Consider the following 24,177-nt stretch of genomic DNA (forward strand, 5'->3'; position numbering starts at 1 on the left):
TGATAAAAAAATCTCTACTGATACTTGTTGCACATGCTCAGAAATCTTGCTTTTAAATGCAAAAAAAATTGAAAAGCTTGTATTATATTAGAAAACCACCAACATCCTTCTTCATCTTTCACAACTCCTATCCAACGCCACGCTTTTGTAATCAGCCAATTCTCAAGATAACTTCTTTAGTCTTCTGTTGAGCCTCAGAGGAGGACATGGCCCATGAAGCTGCTGGCAGCCCTAGGTGAATATTCCCATCAACCACCCTGGAGCTCCTCTGCAGCACCATGGGCCCCAACTCCCCAACACGTCTGTAGCCACCAAGACAGAACCAAAACCTCCTATTGTGCCTCCCATTCAGTGAATTTCTATTAAAAAAAGCTTTGAACTAAAGCAGTTTATCTTAGTTTTGCACACAAAGGGGTTTGCAAATAGTGATTCAAGGTGGCTGTACTGGATGATGACTACCCAGTGATCAGCCAAGGCTTGCAGGTGGCTTAGAAATGGGAAGACCTGTAGGACCAGGCTGACCCCATGCAATCCGTGTAGGATTTATCTACAATTAAGCCCATATTATTTAAAAAAAAAAAAAATATAAAAAAAATCTAATGAAAGACCAGTGTGGTAACCCATCACAACCCCATTTTTAGAAACTGGATATCAGCCTGATATAAAGTGTTTTCACTCTTCTTATACCAAAGAGCAGCCAGCCCAAAATCATTCCAGGAGTATTTATTTCATTTATATATTCCATGGACCTGTTTCACTGCTATCCAGTGAACAAATTAAGCATAAACAAAAGTCCAGAAAAAGAGGAGCTTACTAAACAGTTATCTCATAACAACATAACATTGGTACCCAGAAACTAAGAATTTTATAATTTTATAGATCATTACCAGCTCACATTGTAACTGACAAATTTTGAATGGTGCTTTGAAATAGCTTTCTTTAAATAATTTCAGTGAATTGTATAAGTAAAATAAACTACTGTTCTCCCTATTCTATACAATAAAATCTCAGTTTAGCACAAATAAAAGAAATTGAGTGTAAAAATGCAATATATTGCCCTACAGCATAGTTAAATTGGAAAGTTTTTCTGCAATATTTTTCTTTTTTCACTGAAAGGATTTTCTTGTGAAGTCCTGAGATTCCTCTGCTATCCATCTCTCCCTTCATATTTACACGAAACTTTTCTGGTTATATATTGCAAAAGGAAATGTGTCATTAAATGCTTTTCAAAGCACCATTGCTGAGTGTGTTGGAAGTATTTTCTGTGCTCTTCGTGAATGACAGGCTGCACATCCCAGGCATCAGCTGCAGTTCATTAGTGCTACAATGGCAGCAAAGCAGATGACTGTTCCACAGGGCTCTTCAAAGGCAGAGATAATCAGCCAGCTCTCACTGACGAAGGAAAAGATTATTCCTTCAGCTTTTTTTCAGGAAAATGAGTTGTCAGCCCAGGAAAAGTAGAGTGAAAAATAGATATCTAAGAAACATGGAAGCACTTACAAGAAACTTCTCTAAAGTGAAGAGTGGGGAATTTTTAGCTGAAAATTGTTCTGGAAAAAGATCTATATTTTTCCTTGATGCTTTGATTTATAATTGGAGGAGGTTTTTAGGGAAATCTAACATGGGCTCAGGAGCACACAATATCTGGAAAGAGACCCTTTGCTTTCAGGAAGTATACTTCAAGTTTCCTCACAGGTATTCATGTTATACACTTTATATTTGACTGGTATGAGCGGGTTCATTATTACTAGAAGCTCAATTTCCTCTAATGGTTTTCTAATGACTAGATTTTCATCAACAGAAATTAAAACAGTAGATTAAAGTCTTGCATGCACCACAGTATTTTAAGGTGTGGATTAGGAAAGATAGGAGCAGGAGCCTCTTATGTTCACTTAGAACCATTCTGAAGATTAGTGATCCTTACATGGTAGAATAGGATATTTCTTACAAAAACAAACAAACAAAATCAACAAAGAGAGTCAACAAACAAACCAACCAATCCCAAAACCAACCCCAAAGCAACCAACCAAAAACCACAGAAAAAGACATTTTTAAAAGGTACAGGGGAATTTTTAACAAAATGCTCAATTTTTTCTCTAAAAAAAAATCGCCAATTTTAAACCTGACATCACAAATACTTTCAGAAAGTCGTAGAACTGGCATAGAATGTTGGAGAGGAGAGAAAACTGCTCCTCTGCCAAATCTCACTGCTAAGAACTATGGAATGAGATGTGAACAGGTACCTACAGAAGATATGAGCATAAACATGGCTGGTTTCTGCATGCATTGCCATAGCATCCCACATCTCCTGAGAGATGTCTGAGAAGCTGTCCCACAGTCCAGGACACTGGCAGTACCAAAGCAAATTTGTGCAGCCACATGATACCATAAAACTAAATAGACATTGAAAGAACAGCAGCATGCCTCTTCTGGTAGCATTGAAAAAACAATTGGAATCCAAACATCCTTTGATCTTTCTGATGGACCTCAAACCTGAGCATCCGGCACTCCTATATAAAAGTCTCACATTTTCTTTGCTTCTTCCTTTTAATTTAGAGAGGTAAGACATCAGGACTGTTCATAACAAACTATAAACTGCAAAGCAAAAACCTTCAGACTGGACAGACACTGTCCGCATTTCCTTTGTTTCTAAAGTCAGTTCAGGTAAGTTTGTGACAGGAGAATGCTCAGCTGTAGGAAGATTTGTAATTAGACATAATTAATACACTAAAAAATGCCCAAGACATTCTTGAATGGCTATCAGAGAGTAGCACATTAGACAAGACACCGAGTAAAGATGAAGAACGCAGACTCTGTGCAATAAACCAGGGATCAAATTGGGTCCAAGCCCACAACATTTCTACTACTGGGTGCTTTCATCTCACACACAAAAATGTGCTTGTCCACACTGAAAGACTTTCCAGCTCAAAGACTAACAGCACACAGAAAAAGAAAGAGCCCCTCTCCATAGATGATCACAACTTTAGGTGTATCATCCGAAACATGAAAAACAAAGTTGCATTTGATGCTGATTCCTGCTATGGAAAAATTAACTGCTAGCTGGACTGAAAACTGTCAAATCTCAAGCAAAATTTATTTTGTCCTTGACAAAAGACATTATTTCTTCAAGATGGAAAGCATCTTTTTGACTATCCTTATTGTTTTTACAATTTGCATCATTTCTTCACAGGAATAGGCAAAATCTTCATTTCTACAGCAGGCAGAACATGCCATGAATAGATCAATACAAATTTGACACAATCCAAGTGAGAAGAATACTTCCTACAATATATGAACAGAATCCTACAATAGAAAAAACCCCAAACTTTTAAAAAAGGTATTTAAAATGTATATCTGACAAAGCATTGACTGCATTCAAATGACAACCAAGTATTGACTTTTTTTTACTTTTTCTTTCGTTGTTGTTTATCTTCTGTACAGATTCCCATACAGTTCACTAGAGAATTGAACAACATATTGCAACAATGCAGAGCACTCAGCTGAAACAGCTGAGACAATGTTAGACTCTCTGTTAGCAAGCAGCTATTTTGCATCTAAAACTCCTGTTTATTACTAAGACATTTTTAGATCTTAGCGTTCTGATCCATTGCAAAAAGCAGAAGATTTAGGCATCTTTTAGGTTTATATGGGAGTTCATGCTCATGCTTGAGGGACTTTGCTGCATGCATTGTGTATGTGTAACCAAGTTAATACTGAAGATAAAGGACAAAATTTTGAGTAAATGTAGTTTTGCATTTAATTTTAGTTTATTTGGCTTATATTTAAACAGCCCGAGTTTTGTACACTTGAACAGAATAAAGTTACAGCTTATATTAATGAATAAAGTAAACAGGGTCAATTACATGCATATAAACCCTTAGCTAGTGTGCTGGTGGGTATGTTTGCAGGGCTTGGTGATTTTTTTTTCTATTTATGGTAAGTAGATCTGTTCCAGAGCAGAGGGCTTACCACTTGTTTCTTCTGTATGTCAGGTCACAGCCTAAAATGGCTCACTGTGGGAGTTCAACACATTTCTTATCATATATCACAAACCTTTGTTACTGTTAATTTAAATATTTTAAAATAAGTCTTTCTGTTCCCAGACATTTCCATTTTCTGTATGTATTCCACCTTCTATGGAGAACACAGCCTTAATTATCTTTCAAGATCCTACATTAATACCATGCAAAGCAGTGATTAATTGTACAGCACCAACAATAAAAGAGAAATGCCAAGGTAAAACCATATTCTACTTATGAAAGGTAAGAACCAGAGATGATTTCTATGGTAGGTGGTAGATCCCTCATGTGTAGCAGCCTGGAGGGGGCTGGTGCCCTCCCAAATGACAATCTTGACCAAAAAAAACCACAGGCATCCACTGAAAAAACAACATTTCAGTGATTTTCTCAACAGACTTTCCCTCTGTCCTCTTCCATACTGCATCATACGTAGTGTCTTCCCAGAGCTTTTCCACTCCCTGTACTACACATATTTCCACATTTCTTTCAGCTGTGGACAGCACCTGGCCAGGTCCCTGGCTCTGACAGGGCAAATTGCACTGCTCAGGACACAGGCAGAATTTCCATAGGAGATTTCCACAGAAGAGGCTCCCTCAAGCAGGAGTGACGGGCAGGCTCTGACTTTAAGCTGTCAGTCGGGGCAGGGGCTGTGCCCTGTGCTTGCCATGTGGGCCCTTCGTGAATGATCAATGACTGAACTACCCACAGTAACAATGGTTTTGATAATCATATTGTAATTCATCACTTAATGCCAATATAATCCACAGATGGCTTAACTTTTTAACTAAGGCCTCCAGCACTCAGCTGTTGCGACTGTGAATTGCTCTTTTCTTTTTCAGGAGAAGCAGGTAAATGTGAGATGGTGACATTTTCATTGATCTGAGATTCAGGACAGAGAATTTGAAGGAACCCCCACAGTATTGTGGTTATAAAACTTACTGCTTAACAGCTTCAGGTAATATACTCTATTTGAGAAGATTAATTCAATTGTGATCAAATCCAACCCAAAGTTCTTTCATTCTCCTATCATTTCCTGCCCTTCATTTTTCGCCTTTCTAATAAACTACTGCTTGCTTCCCAGGCTGAAAAAAAAAAAAAAGTGCATCAGACAGATCCCTATCAAGGCTATAAAGACAAGAACAATGATTACAACATTCTCAGAGGTGGTGTAGCTCATTCCTGAAAACACCTGACTTGGATCATCCTATCCACACACACAGGGTTGGTCAGGAAAACAAGGTATATTTGACCACAATAATTTTAATCAGTTACAATCAAACTAATTTTGATTATAAACAGTTCACAAGGAGGTGGCAGTTTCAAAAGTCTAATTAAATAAAAACACACAGTCTAAAATAATAGTAATTTGATAATCCCATGCTGCTGTAATCATTATACAGTGTTCCTTGCTCATATTACACTCCCACAAAACAAGCATTTCCAAGCATCCCCTTCTAATGTACAAACATAAGGAGAACAAAAATTACATGTGGGAACCTTAACTAAATGACAGTAGAAGTAATCAAGCTGAAAACCATCTGCCATTACTGGCTGTGCAGTGAAGTTTGCTCTGAATACTACAGTGTGGGAGGCTTATCTTTCGAGCAGAGAAAAAGGTATCCTGGCAAGGAGAGCCAGCAAATCCCAGACCTTCAAATGCACATCAGCCTCCTCCACCAGCAAGTGCACTGTGTGGCCTAAAACCTGCCATCCCCTATGCTTCAGTTTCCTTGGACATGAAGACATTACCTACTATTTATATTAGCACAGTATCCAGCAGCTTTTTTATTCAGCCACATGCTCTAGGAAACAAGGACTTCTCAGTTAAGCAGATGATTTTTTTGTCCTCTTGCTGCTGCTTTTTATGCTGTTCAGAAGTCCTGCCAGCACTAGGATCTTTGGAGCTGCTGCACTTTCACCTCTGATGTTTCCAAAAATTCAAGCATCTCAAGGTTCTGCTGTGACTTTTTAAAGGGAAATTAAAAACAGACGTAGAGCTTCTCCTCCCCTGAGAAGTAACAAGGCCAGACTGGACGACTCAGCTTTGCACGTGCCTGCAGGAAAAGGGGCAGATATTACTGATGCCAAACTGTCTTGTAAGAGCAAATCTGCCAAATACTGTCTGCTTCTAAAATTCCTCAGAGCTAGTGTCAGTGTCAGGCTGTGACAAGCATAAAGCTAACTAGATTCAGAGCCTAAAAGCTACATCACATTCTCTGTAGGATGGGCAGATAACCCCCTCTCTTTTGCTCTTGCTCATTCTTCTGACCTTCACTGCTGCCTTTCCCTATTCCTTCCTAATAAGAAATCAGGAGGAAAGCAGATCACTGACGTGGTTTGTCCTACACCAGGATCTAGGGCCAGCTGGGTAAGGTCTCATTTAAATAACTAAATGCTTGTTATAGAGAAATTCTCTTTGTAAAGGCATTTGCCAAAGGGGTTAAGTGTCACAAAGCATGTTTTCCCAAGGGGTAAACTGAGGCATGGGCTAATGACATGTATGGTAACCTACAGACCAGGAAAGGAATCTTCAATTCCCCTCAGATTTCTTGCCTCCCTCTTACTAAGATAGGCTGTTTTCTCAGATCTTTTGGCAGAATTCGAAATTTGCGGTTAGATCCACTAAACAACTTGGATCTCACAATTTTAGAATAAGCACTGCATAGTACTCCCTAACTTTTGGACATCTTGCCTACAGATAATAAGTGCTCCCATTGCCAGGCAGCATTTAAAGAAAATGTTGGAGACAAGCTCTTTGTTTACAGCTTTGCATTTTCATGGAAATAGACTGGCATCTTCAGAGGAAATTAGTATTGTTCCCTTGGATTACAGCATAGAGTATCTATATTTATTCACAGACTGCTGTTGTGCCCCATACCAAAGAGTTGATCCAGTGCAGCACTTCTGCCACCTCCAGTCAGCTCTTTTAACAGCAGATTTTAGGGTATGCATGGCAAATGCATACCCTAAAAGCAGGCACCCTCCCTCTGTGAGGCCCCCAAATTGAGGCTGGGGCCAAGGGACAGGGGAACTGCAAAGGCTAGGGAGAATATTCAGCTAAAAGGAAATGCTGAAGAAAAGGTGGGACTGGAAGGCAAGTCTGAAATATTACAGTTCTAGGAACAGGGTATTTCACTGTCTGACCATTTATCTTCATTGAAAATGAAAGGGCTGAGCATTCACCTGCTAGAGGCTTGTAGTGCTCCTTTCTCATGAAAAAAGTGCAAATGTCAGCACTTTCTTTCCTCAGTAGTTGAATTACTGCAGGAACAATTTTCTAATATTTTCTCTGCTGCCCTGAAATATGCTGTACTGGTGTGAGATGGCATGGTCACTGCGAGACCCTGGCTAGAGAAGGGCTGGCCAGACCCCGTAATAAAGCAGGAACTGGTGGCCAAAACTGCACTTGGTAACTGTGAGATCACCCCAATCCTGCGAGCATCCACAGCCCTTCTTTCTACCTCATCTCTGCATCTTTTACCTCCCCATCTTTTACCACTCCCTCCCCCTCATCTTCTACCTCTTACCTGTTTGCAGTCAGGAGGCAACAGCAGAATCCTTATTGACTTGAAGGGAATCAGGAATTAATCTTTTTCAGGTACTCTTAAGTAGATTGCTGCTTTTTTGTTCTAGTATCATTGATGTTATAGGTCAGAAAGTCAGAAATTTCTACTCTACTCTAGGAAGTTTCTAAAATATTTACTTCTAGGATGTTAGAGAACAATACAGTGAGAAGCTTACTATTCAGCTATTTTCATTAAAGATTTTATCAACTGTTCTTAGCCATATCCCCAAGTTCTAATTAGGAAATGGCTTTGACACAGAGCTTTAAAAATTGTCAAAGCAGCAGAGTTGGTGGTTTCGCCATTCCTGTTCGTGACTAAATACTTTCAATAGCTTTTTCAATCTCTTTTAAATATTGATCCTGAAATCTCCAAAGAGCTTAGCAGCAAAGCAAGGCTGCATCATTAAAGGCAATTGACTTACAAACACTATAATCTCTGGAGAGAGAGGGGGAAAAAAATAAGATAAAATTTGAACCTAACACAGCACATGCAAGCAAATGTAAGTTTTGTTCTGTGGTGCCAAGATCATAGTGGGGCTTCTTTCCCCCAGAAGGGTTAAAAAGATGGACTGAGACCTGGTGTCCTGCTACCCATCCACCACACATCCAACGTAATTTGTGGGGACAGCATGGGAACTAATAAAATTAGTCCCATATATTGAAGCCTAAGAGAGGAAAAGATAGTTGTCATTCATTTCCATAAATTCTCCCAGCATAGAATTTAGATTTCTTACCTGTCACAAGGGAACTTCCATTGAAAACCTTTGTCTTCCTGGTTTTGTGAGAGCACTTGCACCAACACTTGTGTTGTTTGCAACAGCTTCATTCACCTTCTCCAAGGCCTAACCCAGCAGGAGTGTTTTGAGCTTTCAGAACAAAGCAAACCAGGGGACAGCTGCTCCCTGATCCCTTGCTGGGACTTGGGTGACAATTAAGTTGCGTTAAATCCCAAAGCAGGAAGGTGGGAATTGGAGAAGATACGGACATACAGTATTTTACTTCAGGTACCTCAATAGGCAACTGGACACTTGAACACCATGGTGGACCTTTTCCTATATGATTTATTTATTTTTAAATCTCAAGTTAGTATCACATCATTATCACTACCTTATCTACAAAAACAGAAAAAACATTTTAAGAAATAGGATATACTTTTGTGATCAAAGGGAAAATAGTCTGCTTTGTTTTTAAACCAAATTTCTTGAAGTCAGATAAGGTCCTGGAGTTGCATGTCATAATTAAAAATATTTAGTCAGAATTAAACCAAACCTAAAATCCTGGTTTTAAAATGTGGAGAAGTCACTTAATGCAGGTACTTAAAATGATGATCCTGTAACACCTTTCTACAACACATTCACACAATCTGTATTTTGGGGAGTAGAAAAGAAAAGCTGTGGAATGAAGCACTAGAGGTTTTCATAAGGAGATAGCTCATAACCCATTTTCCACATCTCACATGTTGTTTACTGGCATTTTGTGTTATTTGGGCTAACAAGCCTGACATTTGTACCCATGAAAATTGCCATGCTGGCCTTTGAACATTCAGTATTCAGTGTGTCCTTCTTCTGCTATTACAATTGTTTAGAAATGTGCCGACTTGATTGTTTTTTCAAGAAAAGTTGAAACTGCATCTGAGGAAAATTGTTGCCAATGCTCATCTCAGCACTGGCATCACTGGCAAAGCTGAGATCATGCTGTGGAAGCATTATGATAGATATAGTTTATGTCTTAAATATGACACTTGCTTTTTTGGCCACCATTTCATATTTCACCCAATTTTCTGAAAGTAAATCAACAACAGCCAGAGACTAAACTCTCAAGACTCAAAAGCTGACACTTTGCTGGATAGTGAGGTTGGCAGTTGCTGCAAAAGCTGAAGGTAGGGTTAGAATCTGTTTGTGGCACAGCTTGAATATCTGGAATGGACACAAAAGTCTTGCTGGGGCCCTGGGCAGCAGGGCAGCAAGCACAGCTCTGAGGCACTTTCCTTCAGGTCACACCTCTTTCCCTGAGAATGTCCTGCAGGGGCCAGGCCAGTGCCACAGGCTTCAGAACACAGAATGGGTATTTGTTTCACAACTCAGGCCTCCCAGCCTATGCCTCTGCTCCAGGCAGGAAAGGAGCAGCAGCACAGGAACAGCAGCTACTGCGTTACACATCTGTAAGTCATGCACAGGCACGGGGTGTGGCAGCCACGGCAGTCTTCTGCACAGCTGTGCTTTCCTCACGTGCCCAAAGGCCCAGTTCTCAACATAAGGTCTCAAGTAAGGATTAGGATGAAGTCCAGAGTCACTTTGGCAGCTGAAGATATCGAATGCCCAATCACACAGCCAGTCAAACCCTCACTGACCCTTGCAAAGTGTGGCACCTTGAACGGTTATGAATGAAAGGCTTTATCCACACCAGCAATTCTGGAAAGGTCTCGGATTACATTAAAGCACAACTCAGAAGAAAACCTCTTCTACTGCACACCTACACAGGAATTTCAGAAAATTATTTGCAAAAATCATAAAGACTCTTCTGAGACTGAGTCTACATTTTACAAAGGTGTTTGTATCTAAGAAAGTTACTCAAAGTAGTATTTCACTGTAAAAAAAGCTAATGTAGATTTTTTTGTCTTTCCCAACCGTTGCCAGCACCTTGCCTTTGTTCCCGTAAGACAATGCTGCCCTCTTCTGGTATCCTTGCTTACACGCAACGATTTAGATAAAATTCTTCAGCAAGGTAAAAAAGCATTTTTTAAGGATGTGCTACTTTTGACTGTGTGGAAAATAGACACGCCAGGTCTTTAGAAAAACAAACTAAAACAAGCAGAGTTCCACAAATAACAAACTTTTTTTTTTTTTGGCTGTTGATCTAAAAGGGCTCTACTGTTAAGGGATTACTGAAAGTCAATAGTAGAGAATTTTTTAGATATGGAGCGAAGAGTACAAAAGTAGTGCTTTGTAGTGTTGCTTTTATTGACTACAGCACAAAATCACACCGTGCCATTTAGTAAAGGGAAAAACTGAAGGCTGACACAAACAATAAGATTAGAAAGATTTAAACCAGGTAGTTAAAGTGGTTAAAACACAAGAGCAGAATCTCCTTACAAGGTAACATATACAAAAAGCCTATGGATTGTACAGACAAAATAATGGTAAATGGCAGAAATGAAGAGATTTTTAAAGAGTAATCAAAATTTGCAGCTAATTTTATGCTAAATGGCTCTGTTTATTTTTTATCACTGTTACTGTTTATTTACCAGTAATTTCTCCATACAAATTATCCATCTCTCCTTCTTTATTCCTGCTCCTATTCCAGCTCTGTAAAAATGCCTTTTGATCACTGAGTCGAGATATGAAAGCCTGTTTTCATGCTTGTGTAGCTCTGTCTCCTGTATTATACTGACATTGCCCATGGCAGGACAAACAGGTCAGTCTCTCTGGCTGACCTGTTGCCTATAGGTAAGCATACACTCATTCATGCTTGTGTAGCCTAAGCCTAGTTTTATATGGGTAAGAGTAACACACCACTACTGTTGTAAAAAAAAAAAAAGGTATTTCTCATTCTCTCATGATGCTGTAGTGCAGAAAATGGAGCCCTAGGCTGAAAGCAGAAAAATGGAGACACAGGAGACAGCAAGGGGATCAAGGTGTGGGCCACCCTTGGTACTGGAGATTCTAGAACTATGCACAGCTCTAGAACAGTCAGTTTTAAAAATATGCAGACACAAAACTTGAAACAAAATACAGTATCTAACACATGCATATTATCACAACCAGAGAACTTGAATACCAGCTGTAGATGCAGAACAATGAATGAAAATGCAGGAAGTACATTATCCAACATACAAATGACTCCCAAGGTGGTCCCAGGAGAGTAAGTAGGAACCATGAATGTGAACAAAATATTCTGCCCACGAAGGACAGCAGAGGTGCAGAATGCTGTGTTACCCTCTCTAACTGTGGATCTGAAACTCAAGGGAAACAAAGGGAGATGGAGCATGACTCGAAGAGGAGGATCAGAAATGAAGAGCATGTGCTACAGTTTTAATTGCATTACTGTAATATCAAGAAATGCACTTTAACTCCTCATATCGATTTGCCTGCAAGGAACATTTTTGTTTGTAGAGATCATCCATGGAACACATCCATGGAAGCAGTACAGCAGCAGGAAACCCTACTGACTTCTTTTTCAGCCCGGATAAAAAGGCTACCAAAATGGAAAGGAAATGCTTATAAAACAAAAACCACCAGCATTTAGTCTGTACTGACACCTATAGCTCTGTTATTTTCTCTTTATGCTAAAATCATGGCTAGTTGTGAATGCATGAAGAAAAAGTGACTAAACAATGCAGTGCCTTTGCTTCTTTCTAGCATGGAAGTATTTTGCAAAATGTCCCAACAAGGTATTACAGATTCCTTGCTTGCAGTAGAAGACAGAGCTTTAAAAAGGATGTGCAAGTTCCCCCTAACATCCCTGACAATTCTTGTTAAAGCATCACATACGAAAGATGCCAGAAAACTCTAGAGAGAAAATGCTACCATCATGCTGACAAGCACTGATAAATCAGAGTTAGATTCTTGCATCCATACTGGCCATAAATGTGGTACAAGCCTTGTGGCTGAACAAGCCAGCTTTACTTGAATAGAATAATTCAACAAGTTGACAAGTACACTGCAAAGCTACAGAAGAGAGATAAGCACTGATCAAGCCAGTCATCTGAATTTTACTGAAGTTATTTTACTAAAACATCAAAAAACCCACACACCTTTAAAGCCTCACTCTTCTAGTTACACTTCAATGACCTTCTCAGAACAAGTTTAGAGAAAATGCCTCATACATGATTCGAGTGTTGTCAAAATAAGTAGCGGCTCATTAAAGTGAAGTTTAGTATACACACCTCCAGGATGAACACACAACACCACTCCTTTATATTTTATAATTGATTAGTAAATCACAAAGCCTTCAGTTTTACTCAATTACATGAATGATGGAAGGCGACACTCTTGAGGACATATGGATAAATATTTAATGAGCTAAAACAGCTTTAATCAGAACATAGCACATTTAATAACATTCCCTATTTGTTTTCAAACTGACAGGCAAAGATGCATTTTAAAAAGTACTTTAGAAAAAGAGAATACAGGATTTAAAAAAAAAAAGAAAAAACAAACAAAAAAACCCCAGACTTAAGTTACCTCCACCTGAACAAGCAACAGTGCTCAGCCAGGCACAGCTGTTTAGGCTCACTGCAAGGAAAACTACTCATTTCAAGTTTTTGGGAGGCAGCTGCTCAGTTTTTCCTGAATGACATGGGATTAAAAATTTACGTCTTTTGAAAAAACTGCACTGGTCTTGTGTCCTTGACCAGACCAAAGAAGATAACCCCCCTGAAATTCCAATTCATTACACTCTTCATTACAGTCATCACAATTACAGGTTGCTCATCAGCCTAGCTGACTTACCTTGAATCTTTTCTCTAACTGGCAATAAAAAAAAGCTGTATCAAGGAGGAGTTGCAGTAGGAAGTGTGACTCACTGGTTGCTCACCACCCTTGCAGCTTTTATCTCCAAGTTTTCCTTATTTGTTTTGACCCAGATAGCCGCTCAGTTGAGGATTTTAAAAAATTCCATATTTAGGGAAAAAAAACTCCAAACATGGAAATGTTCTTCAGTATATAGCTCAAGTTTAGCTTCTGGGCTCTCCTGAGGAAACTCTCTACATGAGTACTTCAAAAGTAGTGCTGGGACCAAAATAGCTTTCCCCATTTCATGAGTAACATCTCATCTTTCAACCTTCGCAAAAATTCACAATTTAGCGAGAATATATACTTCTGAAATTCAAGAACAGCCTTTATTAAGAGATTACTGACCTAATTATGAAACAACTTGTACCTCAATTTCCAAATAACTGAAAATACTTCCACAGAAACACAGAAATTCAAGCAAGCAGAAACCACAAAAAAACATTTTATTGCAACAATGTCCCCATCATCAAGTGAGATGGCAGAAATTAAATTTCAATTAATTTTGCGTTTCTACCTTTTTATTTATGTAAATATAAATTCAAGAGTGTAAAATAAATCCACATATAAAACACAGAGGAAACATTCTCTTTCAGTGACTCCAAAAAAACTTACATACTGAAGATTCATGACAAGTCATCCACTGTCCATTTTTCCAAGTATACAGGCATGAAAGAATGCAGAAATTTATTCTCAAAAAGCATCCTGTATGAAGTCCTTGAAGTACTTAAGTAATATTTAGTAATTTAATTCTTGAACTCATGGATGTAGATTCCAAGAAAGGAGACAAACATCTCAAACTTCAGATTATTTAACCTCCATCTAAAATAACCCATTTAAAACAAGATTATGTTCAATTCTTATAGCTGAAGCATCACAATTACTTTATTAGTATCATTGTTATGGAAAACTATTTCTTATAAGGTTTTCCTGCTTTTAAAATAAAGTCAGAATATTTATTTCAAATACTTTTGCTAACTTATACGGTAAATATATTGCGGAAAGTAACTCCACATGCTGGTACAACAGGCCTTCATGAAATTCCATTTAAACATTACTATGATGTACCTTAAAAACAGGGACTACAGCATGAAATGCACCAAAAAGAGTCAGTGTCATGGGACTGTGTCTGACCTTCCTTCAGATGCAACAAAATGCTAACGTATTTTGAAGTAAATATTGGACTGCTAGACCATATGAATACTAGTTGGTTATAAATATTTGGAAGAACATTTACTGCTTTAGAAATATCTGATTATTTTGTTCATTGTTTTACACAAAACGAAGTGTCACCAGTATTACAAAATGTATCATGGGGGATATTTCAATGGGAATGTTTTTCATTTGGTCTAACAAGCATGTATTTCCTATGATTGTGGTTTTTAATATGTATCACATGCCAAGTTCTTAATGAACTGTTTACCCTCATGGTTATGTTACAACAGAATGAAGAAATTAAGATGGTAAAAGCAAAGTTAAAAATGAGAACTGCAAATAACTTCACAACTAGAAGAGGAAAAATCATTGAAGGATTTAAATCAGCACTATTGTGGGTCCCCACAGTTGCACTGCTACTCTTAGGTTTCCAAAAGATGCATATGATTTAATAAATATTTTTGTGCTAAGAGCCATGCTCAGAAACAAAATATAGGCTGGCACAAGTCTACCTTCTTGGAGATGCATGTTAAGTATAAAATTCACTTACTAAAGTGCATTTGCTGAACAAATTCTAAGTTCTACTATTATAGCTATCCCAATAAGCAATACAAACTAAACTTTGTTGAAATTCTACCTCTACTTAAAAGCAGTAAATATAGATGACTGAAATCTAAATTACAATCTTGAATTACCAAACTTTTTGACTCAATGCTGTGAGCTCTAGAAATAAACAAATGTACTGTCCTATACTTCCCACAAATGAGGAATTACCTCTAGTTAGAAATACTGACAGTGTAGAATGGAGTTAAGTATAAGCAGAGCTGAAGTAAGCATTGCTTTGCTTCTTATTCAATACGGTGTTTCTTTAAGGCTCTGAGAGAAGCTGTTAGTTGTCTCAAGATCTTTTGGCAAAAGATAAATGCAGAAGTAGCAGGGTCATCTGACATTTCAGAACTTGTATTTTCGTATTTCACTAAAGCCAGCTCATTCAGTGTCTGTATACATTTATTGCACTTGTGTTGTTGGAATACTCTATACCAACATAGTAATAATGATTGCAACAAAGCCATAGTAAAATAAACTTTAAAAGGGTCTGATCTGGACATTAGAAGGTAAGTGTCTGCATGTTTAAAATGTTTCCCTAATAGTAATAAATACAGACAAATTGCTCATCAAGTCAGATGCACATGTTTAACCAATTATTTAGCATATATAAAATTTCACTCATCCTTTTATCAATACAAATCTGTTAGGGATCAAAAAGAGACTTACCATGCAAAATATTGATTAGTGCTGCATAATGGAATATATATTTCTATCAGAGTTAAAACAGCATTTTCAAAATTTAAAGAAAAATAGACTTTTAAAAAGGGATTCTACTGTCGAATGCAAGTCTTCCTTGTAGCAAAGACAAGATAGAGACAAGTTACCATTTATCGCTGTACTTCAGTCTTGATGAAAGACTAATAATAATTTGTCCACCTACTTCTTAATAAATGCTACATTTTCAAGAATAAGGGAACTATCAGTAGGCATTATTTCTACTTAAAACAAGTTACTTTTCTCTGTAATAGGTCAAGTATGCTTTTAAAGATTCAGGTAATGGTAGACTCATAATTTTCTCTCTCAACAGATTTCGAGGAGGCTCTTCTGGCTTCAAGGCCTCACTGTGATCTTTATCCTCCTCCTCTTTGTTATCATCTTCCATTCTTTCATCTTCTTCACTATCTAGAGGCTGAGGAATGAGCTGATTACCAACAAACACATAGGTGTTAATCCTGCGCCTACGACATCTCCTGCGTTTGCGTTTCGGAGGAGCCTTCTGAGCAATACCCTTGGCTTTCATTTCCTCGTTTATGAAGTTTCTAAGAGTGCGTCTGATATATATCCGAGCTAGGTCCTGGAGGTTCCTAACAGCACATGGAGCTAAAATGAAAGAAAAGTAAGTTGTACTAGGTGAAATTTCCCTCTAGCAAAAAAATCCCAAACTAGCTGCAAGGCAGTGAGACTAATGTTCAAAACCAATTCAATTGAAATTTTAGTAAATGATGCAATATGCAAATGACACCAAGTTAGATAGGCATCACCTTGACCCTGTGGCACAGTCCAGGAAACAAAGAGGTATTTTAAGAGATGTGCAAGAGAAGTAGTAAGCATAAACAGATCAATAAAATAAATTTTAAAAATTACACAAGAAGTAATGTCACTTTTTAGCGTCTGGCATGTCTTGGCACCTACTGCTAGCACTGTTAAGATCCTGTTGTGGAAAAACAATTTCTACCCCTGTGCCATATTTGTTCAAGGCAAGTGCCTTTCTTCTGCCTCCTCCTTTTGCTTGCTTCCTACTGAATCTAACTGATGAGAGAGGGACATGTCTAATTCACAGGTGACAAACCAGATAAGCCACCTGTATCTTTGCAGCAGAAGAGGAATCAAAATTACTCAAGTCCTAAAGAGAGAAAACTCCAAACCAACAAGTAAACAAAAAGCCAAAACTTTGTTTTGCAATGACAGCCAGGTGATGACAAAATATTGCCTGGCTGCTGGACACCTGCCCTAGATGAACTATGGATGCCTAGCTGCAAGGAAAACAAAACCAAAAAAGCACACCAGCCAAAGTTGAAGCTTGTTCAACTTTCTTACTTGTCACTTTCCTTCCTGCATAGAATACCATAAAATTAACAGGGACTACAGCAAGGAAGAAGTTATGGAAGAAATAATTTCAAAAATTACATTTCCAGAAAATGCATTCAGCTATAAAAGCTACTGAAGCAGTTTAAAGAAGATCTATTGTTACATACAATGACTTCATTTGCAGACTAATTAATTTATCTGACACAGAAAGGATACTGATTTCAGGTCATGCCAAAGAGAGGGAAGGGGAAAAAAAAAAGTCCCATTTCTTTAGTGTAACATCAGCTGAAAATTCAAAACCCTATCTAACCATCCAGAACATGTTTAGAAGTTCAGGTGAAACAAACCATGATTGCAGATTGTATGTCAATTATAACAAATGCAAACATTTTTTAATGAGAAGAGCAGGATGCAAAATTTTGGATATTTACTGTCCATGTATTTCCATTTGTATACTAACAGTGAACTGCACCCTAACCAATAACTACATTGATAAAATGAACCTTTTAACACCACCTCTGTAGTTTTCTACAAAAAACAAAAAAAAAGACTCTACTTTGAGCATAGCTGACAGATATTTTACATATGCGAGTTATTTTAGTCAATATGTAACACTACCTATGTGTCAGAAAGCATTCAAGGGTTGTCCAAAGTATGGCACAGACTCTGTTTACTTAGTAATGACATCTACAAACTCTGGCTAAAATTTGCAGAAGAAACATGTTGACTAGACTACTTTGAATTTTTAAGATAAGTTATAGGTCTGTGGACTTGAAACAAATGGACAATGTTACTACAAAAGAGAAATTGACTAAAATTTTTCTTTGTTGAGGTTCAGCACACTTCTTTTTACATGCCCTGCCCCTTCCATGTACACCAAACACACCCACAAGAATGCTTTTTCTTTATTTTAACTTTTAAAATAAAGCCAGATCCACCTGAGCAGTGGATAGAAGCCTATCTCACTAATCTCATTTTACAGTGCAACTTCAAGCTTCTAACACTTTTTTCATTTAAATGTGAGCAATACCACATTTGGTTATTTTTTCCTCTTCTCACTAAAACTTCATTTTGAAATTATAACACAGGAAACACCTTTCTTGTACTGCCATTCAGATCTGACTGTCCTGGTCTGCGTCCCTCATTCTGAAAATTTAGGAATGTTGATGGAAAATCCTCCTTTGTTCCAGGGAACTAGACTGTATAAAATTATCATAAAGTTTGACTAGTCACCTCTGTATTTCATTGTTAGATATGACACAACCTATGTATTACGGATGGAACAGAGGAAAAATAATCTTGAATTAATAAATTAATTTCAAGAAATTACTTCTGAGGGCTCAAACCAAGTATTAAAACAACACAAATTAATTATTTCTGCATAGGAACAGATTACATAAAGGAAATTATCTTTATACTTTGCATTAAAAAAAGGGAAATTACCTATTTTGAAGCCCACACACACTCAAAATTAATATGCAGATCAGCAATGCAAGCTGATAGGACATCCTGGACTCCTGAAGGGCTTATATCAGTTTCACAGTTAAAATATGTTATTTTTTAGGCTCTTTGTTTGGTTTATTTAATTTCCCACATGCTACCATAGCTCTGTGTTTTACTCCTGGCCCTGACAACTCTGACAGAAAATTTCAACTCTACAATTTTCTTTGTCAGCTTTTTCTCCTTTCCTGTTATCATCCTATCCTTCCATTTGGCAACAGGTGTACTTTCAAAGACTTTCTAAAGCTCTTTACTACCTCTGCTCAAAGCATTGCAGCTAGAAAGCAAATTCCAGGGACTAAAAACAAACAGTTAGGTATGACTATATCCACTGCACAAAGACATAAAGCATGGTTGGGCTTATTAATAACCTATCATACCACAGCCCCAGTTTAGATGTCTTCCTTCCATTTCAGGGAGAAGAGAAAAAAAATATTTCTCTGGTGAACCATGAGAAAGTTAGCACTATGTTGTAATATTAGCTGGCTATTTTATCTATACCACTGTTAATAGAGAAGCTGAACTTAAAAGGAAAAGGCAGCTGGAAAAAAAAGCTGCAAACATTCTATCACTTAAATTATTAACTTAAATTCAGAATATTAACTGTGAAGCAACACAGACCATGCACCAGGAGCACAAAAACGTATCAGGGAGCTACTGCTTTGCTAAATGGAATGTTTGTACAGCACAGCCTCTCAGTTTCCAGACCTCCAACATCAACATCCAGCACATAACATCCCTGCAAGACAAAGGGAAGGATCACAAACTTACGCAGTCCTACAGTGTCATGTTTGCCGTTGTCATTTCTGTTTGGTTGCACTAGTGGAGCAAACGAAACAGCAAGGATATTCTTACTTTCCCATGTGTTCTGTCCCGTTCTCAAGATCTGTGTTAGCTGCAAAACAAAACCAAAATAAATCAGTTGTTACAATTTTGTCATGGTTGATACAATTCAGATTGGTTTCAAATACCCTGCTATTTTGTTTTGCTTCAAAATTAATGAATTAAGGCAGTTTTACGAACAAAAAGGACTTTGATAATCCTTGAAATATCACTTGGTCCCTGGAGTACTAAATAGTGCTCTTTGGAAATGGGAAGAGATGCAGCCAGAAAACTAAGGCCCCAAGGTAAAAACTGAGGTAAGTTTTGTTTTTTCTCATTTTTCTAAAAGATCAAAGAATAATTTAGATTAGAAGCAACCTCTGGAGTCCTACCCTCCTCCTTGAACAGGGCCAATTTCAAAGTTAAATCAGAAGTTTTTCCGATTTTGTGAGAAAATATCTAGGACTGAGATTCCCCACCTGCCCAGGTAACCTGCTGTACTCTTCAACCATTTTTACTATGAAAAACTGTCTTCCTTATTTGCAGGTAGAAAGCAGCCTTGCTGCCAATCCGTAATGCTCTTGCAATATGCTGTACACCTGTGAGGAAAACTGGACTCCTGTCTACCAGATAAATTCTCCATGCCTTCAGGAAGACAACAGGAATTAAACATTTCTTGGTGTTTTTCCACAAACTAGATTATTTCAGATGTGTGTATAGAAGGTAAAAATAGTAATGGTTTCAATTTCTCTCTTAATTTGTGACTACTTTTAAGTTGAATTCCAGCAATTTCTACTGACAGTATTCTAGTTGAATAAATAATGAAATTATTTATAGAACAGAATCATGCAGGCTATGCTTAAATCCCTTTGGTACTTTGAGAAAGCAGATCAATAATGTGAGAATTCTTTTTTGAAAGTAAAGTAACTAACATGCTTATCAACAAGCATTTTAGCAATTATCTTACTTAGGAGGGCATCAACTTAAGTCACACGATGTGCCTTTTTCAATTTCCCTATTAGTAAAACAGGGAGAGTAATACTTACCATTGAGAAGCCTTTTGAGGTCTAAGAATGAAAAGTGATAAAAATGTGAAGTATTATTAAAATAATATGCCCCTGTCTGATAAGCATTACATCTGACATGGAAAATCAACAGCAAAAACTGCTGTGAATACAGACATTTTTTTCCTTTGTTTTTTTCCTCCCCTTGCAATGTCCCACTAATCATAGTTATTTTGTATTCTTTGAAATCAGTTCTCCTGGTTTAGAGGTGGTTTCTTTGTTTTGAAGTACTGACTGAAAAGGTCTGTGTGGCAGGGAGATTTCAAAGCAGTTCAGCATAACACACAGGAAATAGCATGAAACAGACTGTTACAAGCAGGATATTGATGCTTTCCTACAAATCTAAGGGAAAAAAGTTCAAGACTTCATTAAAAAGATTAATATCTGCTAAACTGCAACAATACATTGAATCAAGGTATCATAACTTGAACATTAACTTAGCCATAATCAAAAGCATTCTTTAAATTACATATTTCTCATACTAGAAGACAAAAAGGGGAAATTGTCACTAAAGTCACCTGATCTTCTATAGGCATTACTAAAATGCCTCCAACTTTCAATAAAATTTTCATGTAGTTTTCATGGTCTTTCTGGACTCCAGCTCCACAGTAAATCCGGTCATACTGATGACTGTCTGAGGCTATTTCCAAACAATTACCAACCACAAAGGCAGGTTCACAGAACTCAAATCTAAGAGGAAGAAGAAAAAAAAGAAAGAGGGGACACATTTCAAATTAGGACTTTTAGGAAAAGCCAGTCTAGATAAAGACAGAAAAATGTATTTCATATGTTCCCTTATATCATGAAGAATGATTAGCATACATAATTTAGAAGTCTGTATTAAGACATTACTTTGAGAGTAATCTGTTTTTTTTCTGCCACATCAGGGACCACTGGAGAAAAACTCTTGCAGTTACAATTACGTATTATACAAAGCAGAGAAAGCTTCAAACATCACCTTTCTACCTGCAAGCAAGTAGATTCATCCGAAGAAATCTTAAGCTATATGGCACGACTGCTACTCAAACAGTATGTTTATCAACAATAAGCAATATACAGGCTGTTGAATAGACACCGAAAAGTTTAATTTCCTAGTAGCTCCCCTCCATTTTCTATCAGTTAGGGTCTATTTAAAGGCTCTTTTTTCTCTGCCTCCCAATTTTCCACCTTGAGCCCAATCCACTTTTCCCCAAAAAGTAATTCAATGGAGAAGTCTGACATTTTTTTGACCACACACAAAGCAAAAAATAGAAAGATTCTTTATCGCAGAAACATCTCATTTTCTTCAGTAAATGGAAGTAATACAACTGCATTTTAGTGGACCAAAGTTTATAACACAAGTTGAGAGGACTGTAGGTGTTCTCTGTCACTGCATAAAATACCAAAGGAAAAATGTACAGGGCAGTACTTTATTGCTAAAGCTGCATATATTTGCCACAACAGTTATTTTCTGACATTTTTTTAAATCTCTGAAGCATGTTACCATTTTAGCTGTTAACACCATAATACAATCTATCATTTTGTAAAAAAAATTCATTGAACAAATAACTGTACATCTTCCTCAGGCACTTTATATATAAGAGGAGAGGATACAAAGTAGCTTATAAAAAGGATTTATGGTTTTCTTTGAAAAAAATATTACATAAAACCTAACACCCTTGTTTTTGCATGAAAAAGTTCATAAACTTCATCTGGCAGTATTAGAGTCCAATGCATCTCAAACTGCATCTAGAAGGAATGAATTTTTCTAACAACTTCAAATACACATAGCCATTTTATGAACTTTATGGCTGACTGTCAACGGAAAATAATTTTTCTTTTTGCTCAGCTAGCATTAGCAAATCCCAGTACAATACCTGACAACATTCAAATCAATATTTTTTTCAGTTACTGTAAAGTTGGCAGATTTCACTGCTTAGGGATGAAGCCTGTAAGGCTTGGCTGACTTTCTGATCTAGAGCGCTGCCATTAACAAATCAGGAAATTGAAGTTTTTGCTGAAAGTGTAATTTTCTCTCCAAGATGGGATGCTTGATCTTGAAAATAATTCAATGCTTCTTTCTTTGGCTAGTCCAGACCAACCCCAGAATATTTTTAGAACTACTGCATGGTTCTCTCTCACGCACTTCTTGTGGTCAAGAGTCCATGTTTTCTCTTCCAAAGGGGGAAAGAAAGCTACAAACAACACTAGTCAGTTGAAGACAAAAAAGGGAGATGGAAGTGGAACAGGGATAAATTGCCTTGTTGCACAAACTGAGAAGGTGAAGCTAGACCGGCCAGACTGTGGCTGAAATAATTTCAGATTAACACAGAAAGATCCAGAAATACATTAGACAAGACAGAAAATGAAATCCGAGACACTGATCAATCTGCTGAAGAAGCAAATCTCGTTGCGTAAGCACTTGGGCTATCATGTTCCTTCCTACATTTTCTACATTCCACATACAGGTCAAACAGGCAAGTTTATGCTACAGTTTTCGCTTCAGATTGTCTACACTTTAAATCAAGCACTAACATATCAATTTAATTTGCAAGTTTGAGTAAAGTACTTTTGTGGGCTTAAAAAGTAAAGGAGGAAGGGGCAGGGAGAGAACGAATATGGTACTTTTCCAAAAGGCAGTTTTAAATCATGACACAGTCCTTGGTTAGTCTCAGAAAAATGAAGATGGCCTCCCTGCCTACATGCCCATCCCCACAACTTTCACAACTTCTTACCTTTTCAGAATGCTCCTTTAAAACCTACCAAATTTATTACCAGATAATCCTGTTTCCTCTGCTAGAAACCACCCTAAAAGCTCATGAATACACTGGCCACACCCTCTTAAAATAAGGAGGAACACCAAATATCCAAGGAATACAAGACACAAGAAAACTCCATTAAACATTCCCCAGACACAAAGTACTCTATACATGAGCTGAGGACAAAAATCCACAGTGGTCTTTACTAATATAGTAAAAGCTGAAGATAATTTGTCTTTTAGCTTCGTAGCTTGCAACCAGAAGGGCACAAAGTCTAAATAAAGACACAGAAGCAACTTAATACACTTAAAAGAGTAAGATGAGTTAAATACTAGAGACCAACTCTGTCTATAGGCACTTCAGATTGTCTGGACTCTGCTCCTTCCACCCTATTAGCAGAGTTTTGTGAAGACACAAAAAAGCTCATGACCACAAGAGCTGTTCATTTGTTATTCCAATTACTTCAAAAAATACCTTCTTCCTCCACACAGTTTTTCAGTTAGTTTCAACCACGTCTGTCAACAGGTGGTCTTCCTGACAAACTCATTTCTTGCAGCAAAACTAAACACTTTATGGACTAGGTTACATGTAGTTTCTGAAGACACCTCTTTAAACAATGTCAGATGACAAATCAGATCAAATCAGCTCACCTGGCTGTGCAATGCTCACCCCCAGCTTGCCTCAATTGGTGTGCCAGCTGCTGGACTGCTGCTAGTTCACAAACTGCCACAAGTAATTCCCTGTTATCCAGAAAGGTAAAAGTAGGTAGAAGAAATGGGAGGAAAAGGTGATAAAACTGCCTCTGGTAGCAGCAACATGCCTGTTTAAAAGCCTATCCCTCTTTATTTGTGCTTCTCACAAAATTATTCAGAAATAACTGCTTCATGTGTTAGGGTATGAACAGTGACTCATATCAGACATACCAGAAATAGAAGAAAAGCATACTGCTTTCCTGCTTAGTACAGCACCATGAACTTTTCACGACTAGTTGAGTTGCAGAACAGTGAATCTCACACCTCCATGCTCCCATGAAATGTAGAACTCTCTAGTGATGCAGCAAGACTCTTTCCCAGATCCCTGATCTTAAGATGATTTTGATTATAAACACACCTCTGAATCAGAAAGAGCTGATAAAGATATGCATATTTTCTTGTATTTATCCAATCC

At 37.6% G+C, this 24,177-nt stretch overlaps 1 protein-coding gene across 6 annotated transcripts in view; it reads right to left on the reverse strand.

Annotated features, from left to right (window-relative positions):
- Window positions 1–13,509: 13,509 nt before the first annotated feature.
- PCMTD1 (protein-L-isoaspartate (D-aspartate) O-methyltransferase domain containing 1) overlaps window positions 13,510–24,177 on the reverse strand; it is a 40,730-nt gene continuing 30,062 nt past the window's right edge. For 3 of the 6 annotated variants that reach the window (XM_064386166.1, XM_064386172.1, XM_064386173.1), the window contains exons 4-7: window positions 23,661–23,750; window positions 20,791–20,962; window positions 19,158–19,281; window positions 13,510–16,178 (exon numbers count right to left, since the gene is read on the reverse strand). In XM_064386166.1, coding sequence (XP_064242236.1) covers window positions 15,808–16,178; window positions 19,158–19,281; window positions 20,791–20,962; window positions 23,661–23,750 — 757 coding nt within the window. In that variant the 3' untranslated portion in view covers window positions 13,510–15,807. The remainder of the gene's footprint in view (window positions 16,179–19,157; window positions 19,282–20,790; window positions 20,963–23,660; window positions 23,751–24,177) is intronic. The other 3 variants (XM_064386174.1, XM_064386175.1, XM_064386177.1) reach the window with 1 other exon arrangement.

Source organism: Passer domesticus, chromosome 1 (genome assembly GCF_036417665.1).
Source record: "Passer domesticus isolate bPasDom1 chromosome 1, bPasDom1.hap1, whole genome shotgun sequence".
NCBI lineage: Eukaryota > Metazoa > Chordata > Aves > Passeriformes > Passeridae > Passer > Passer domesticus.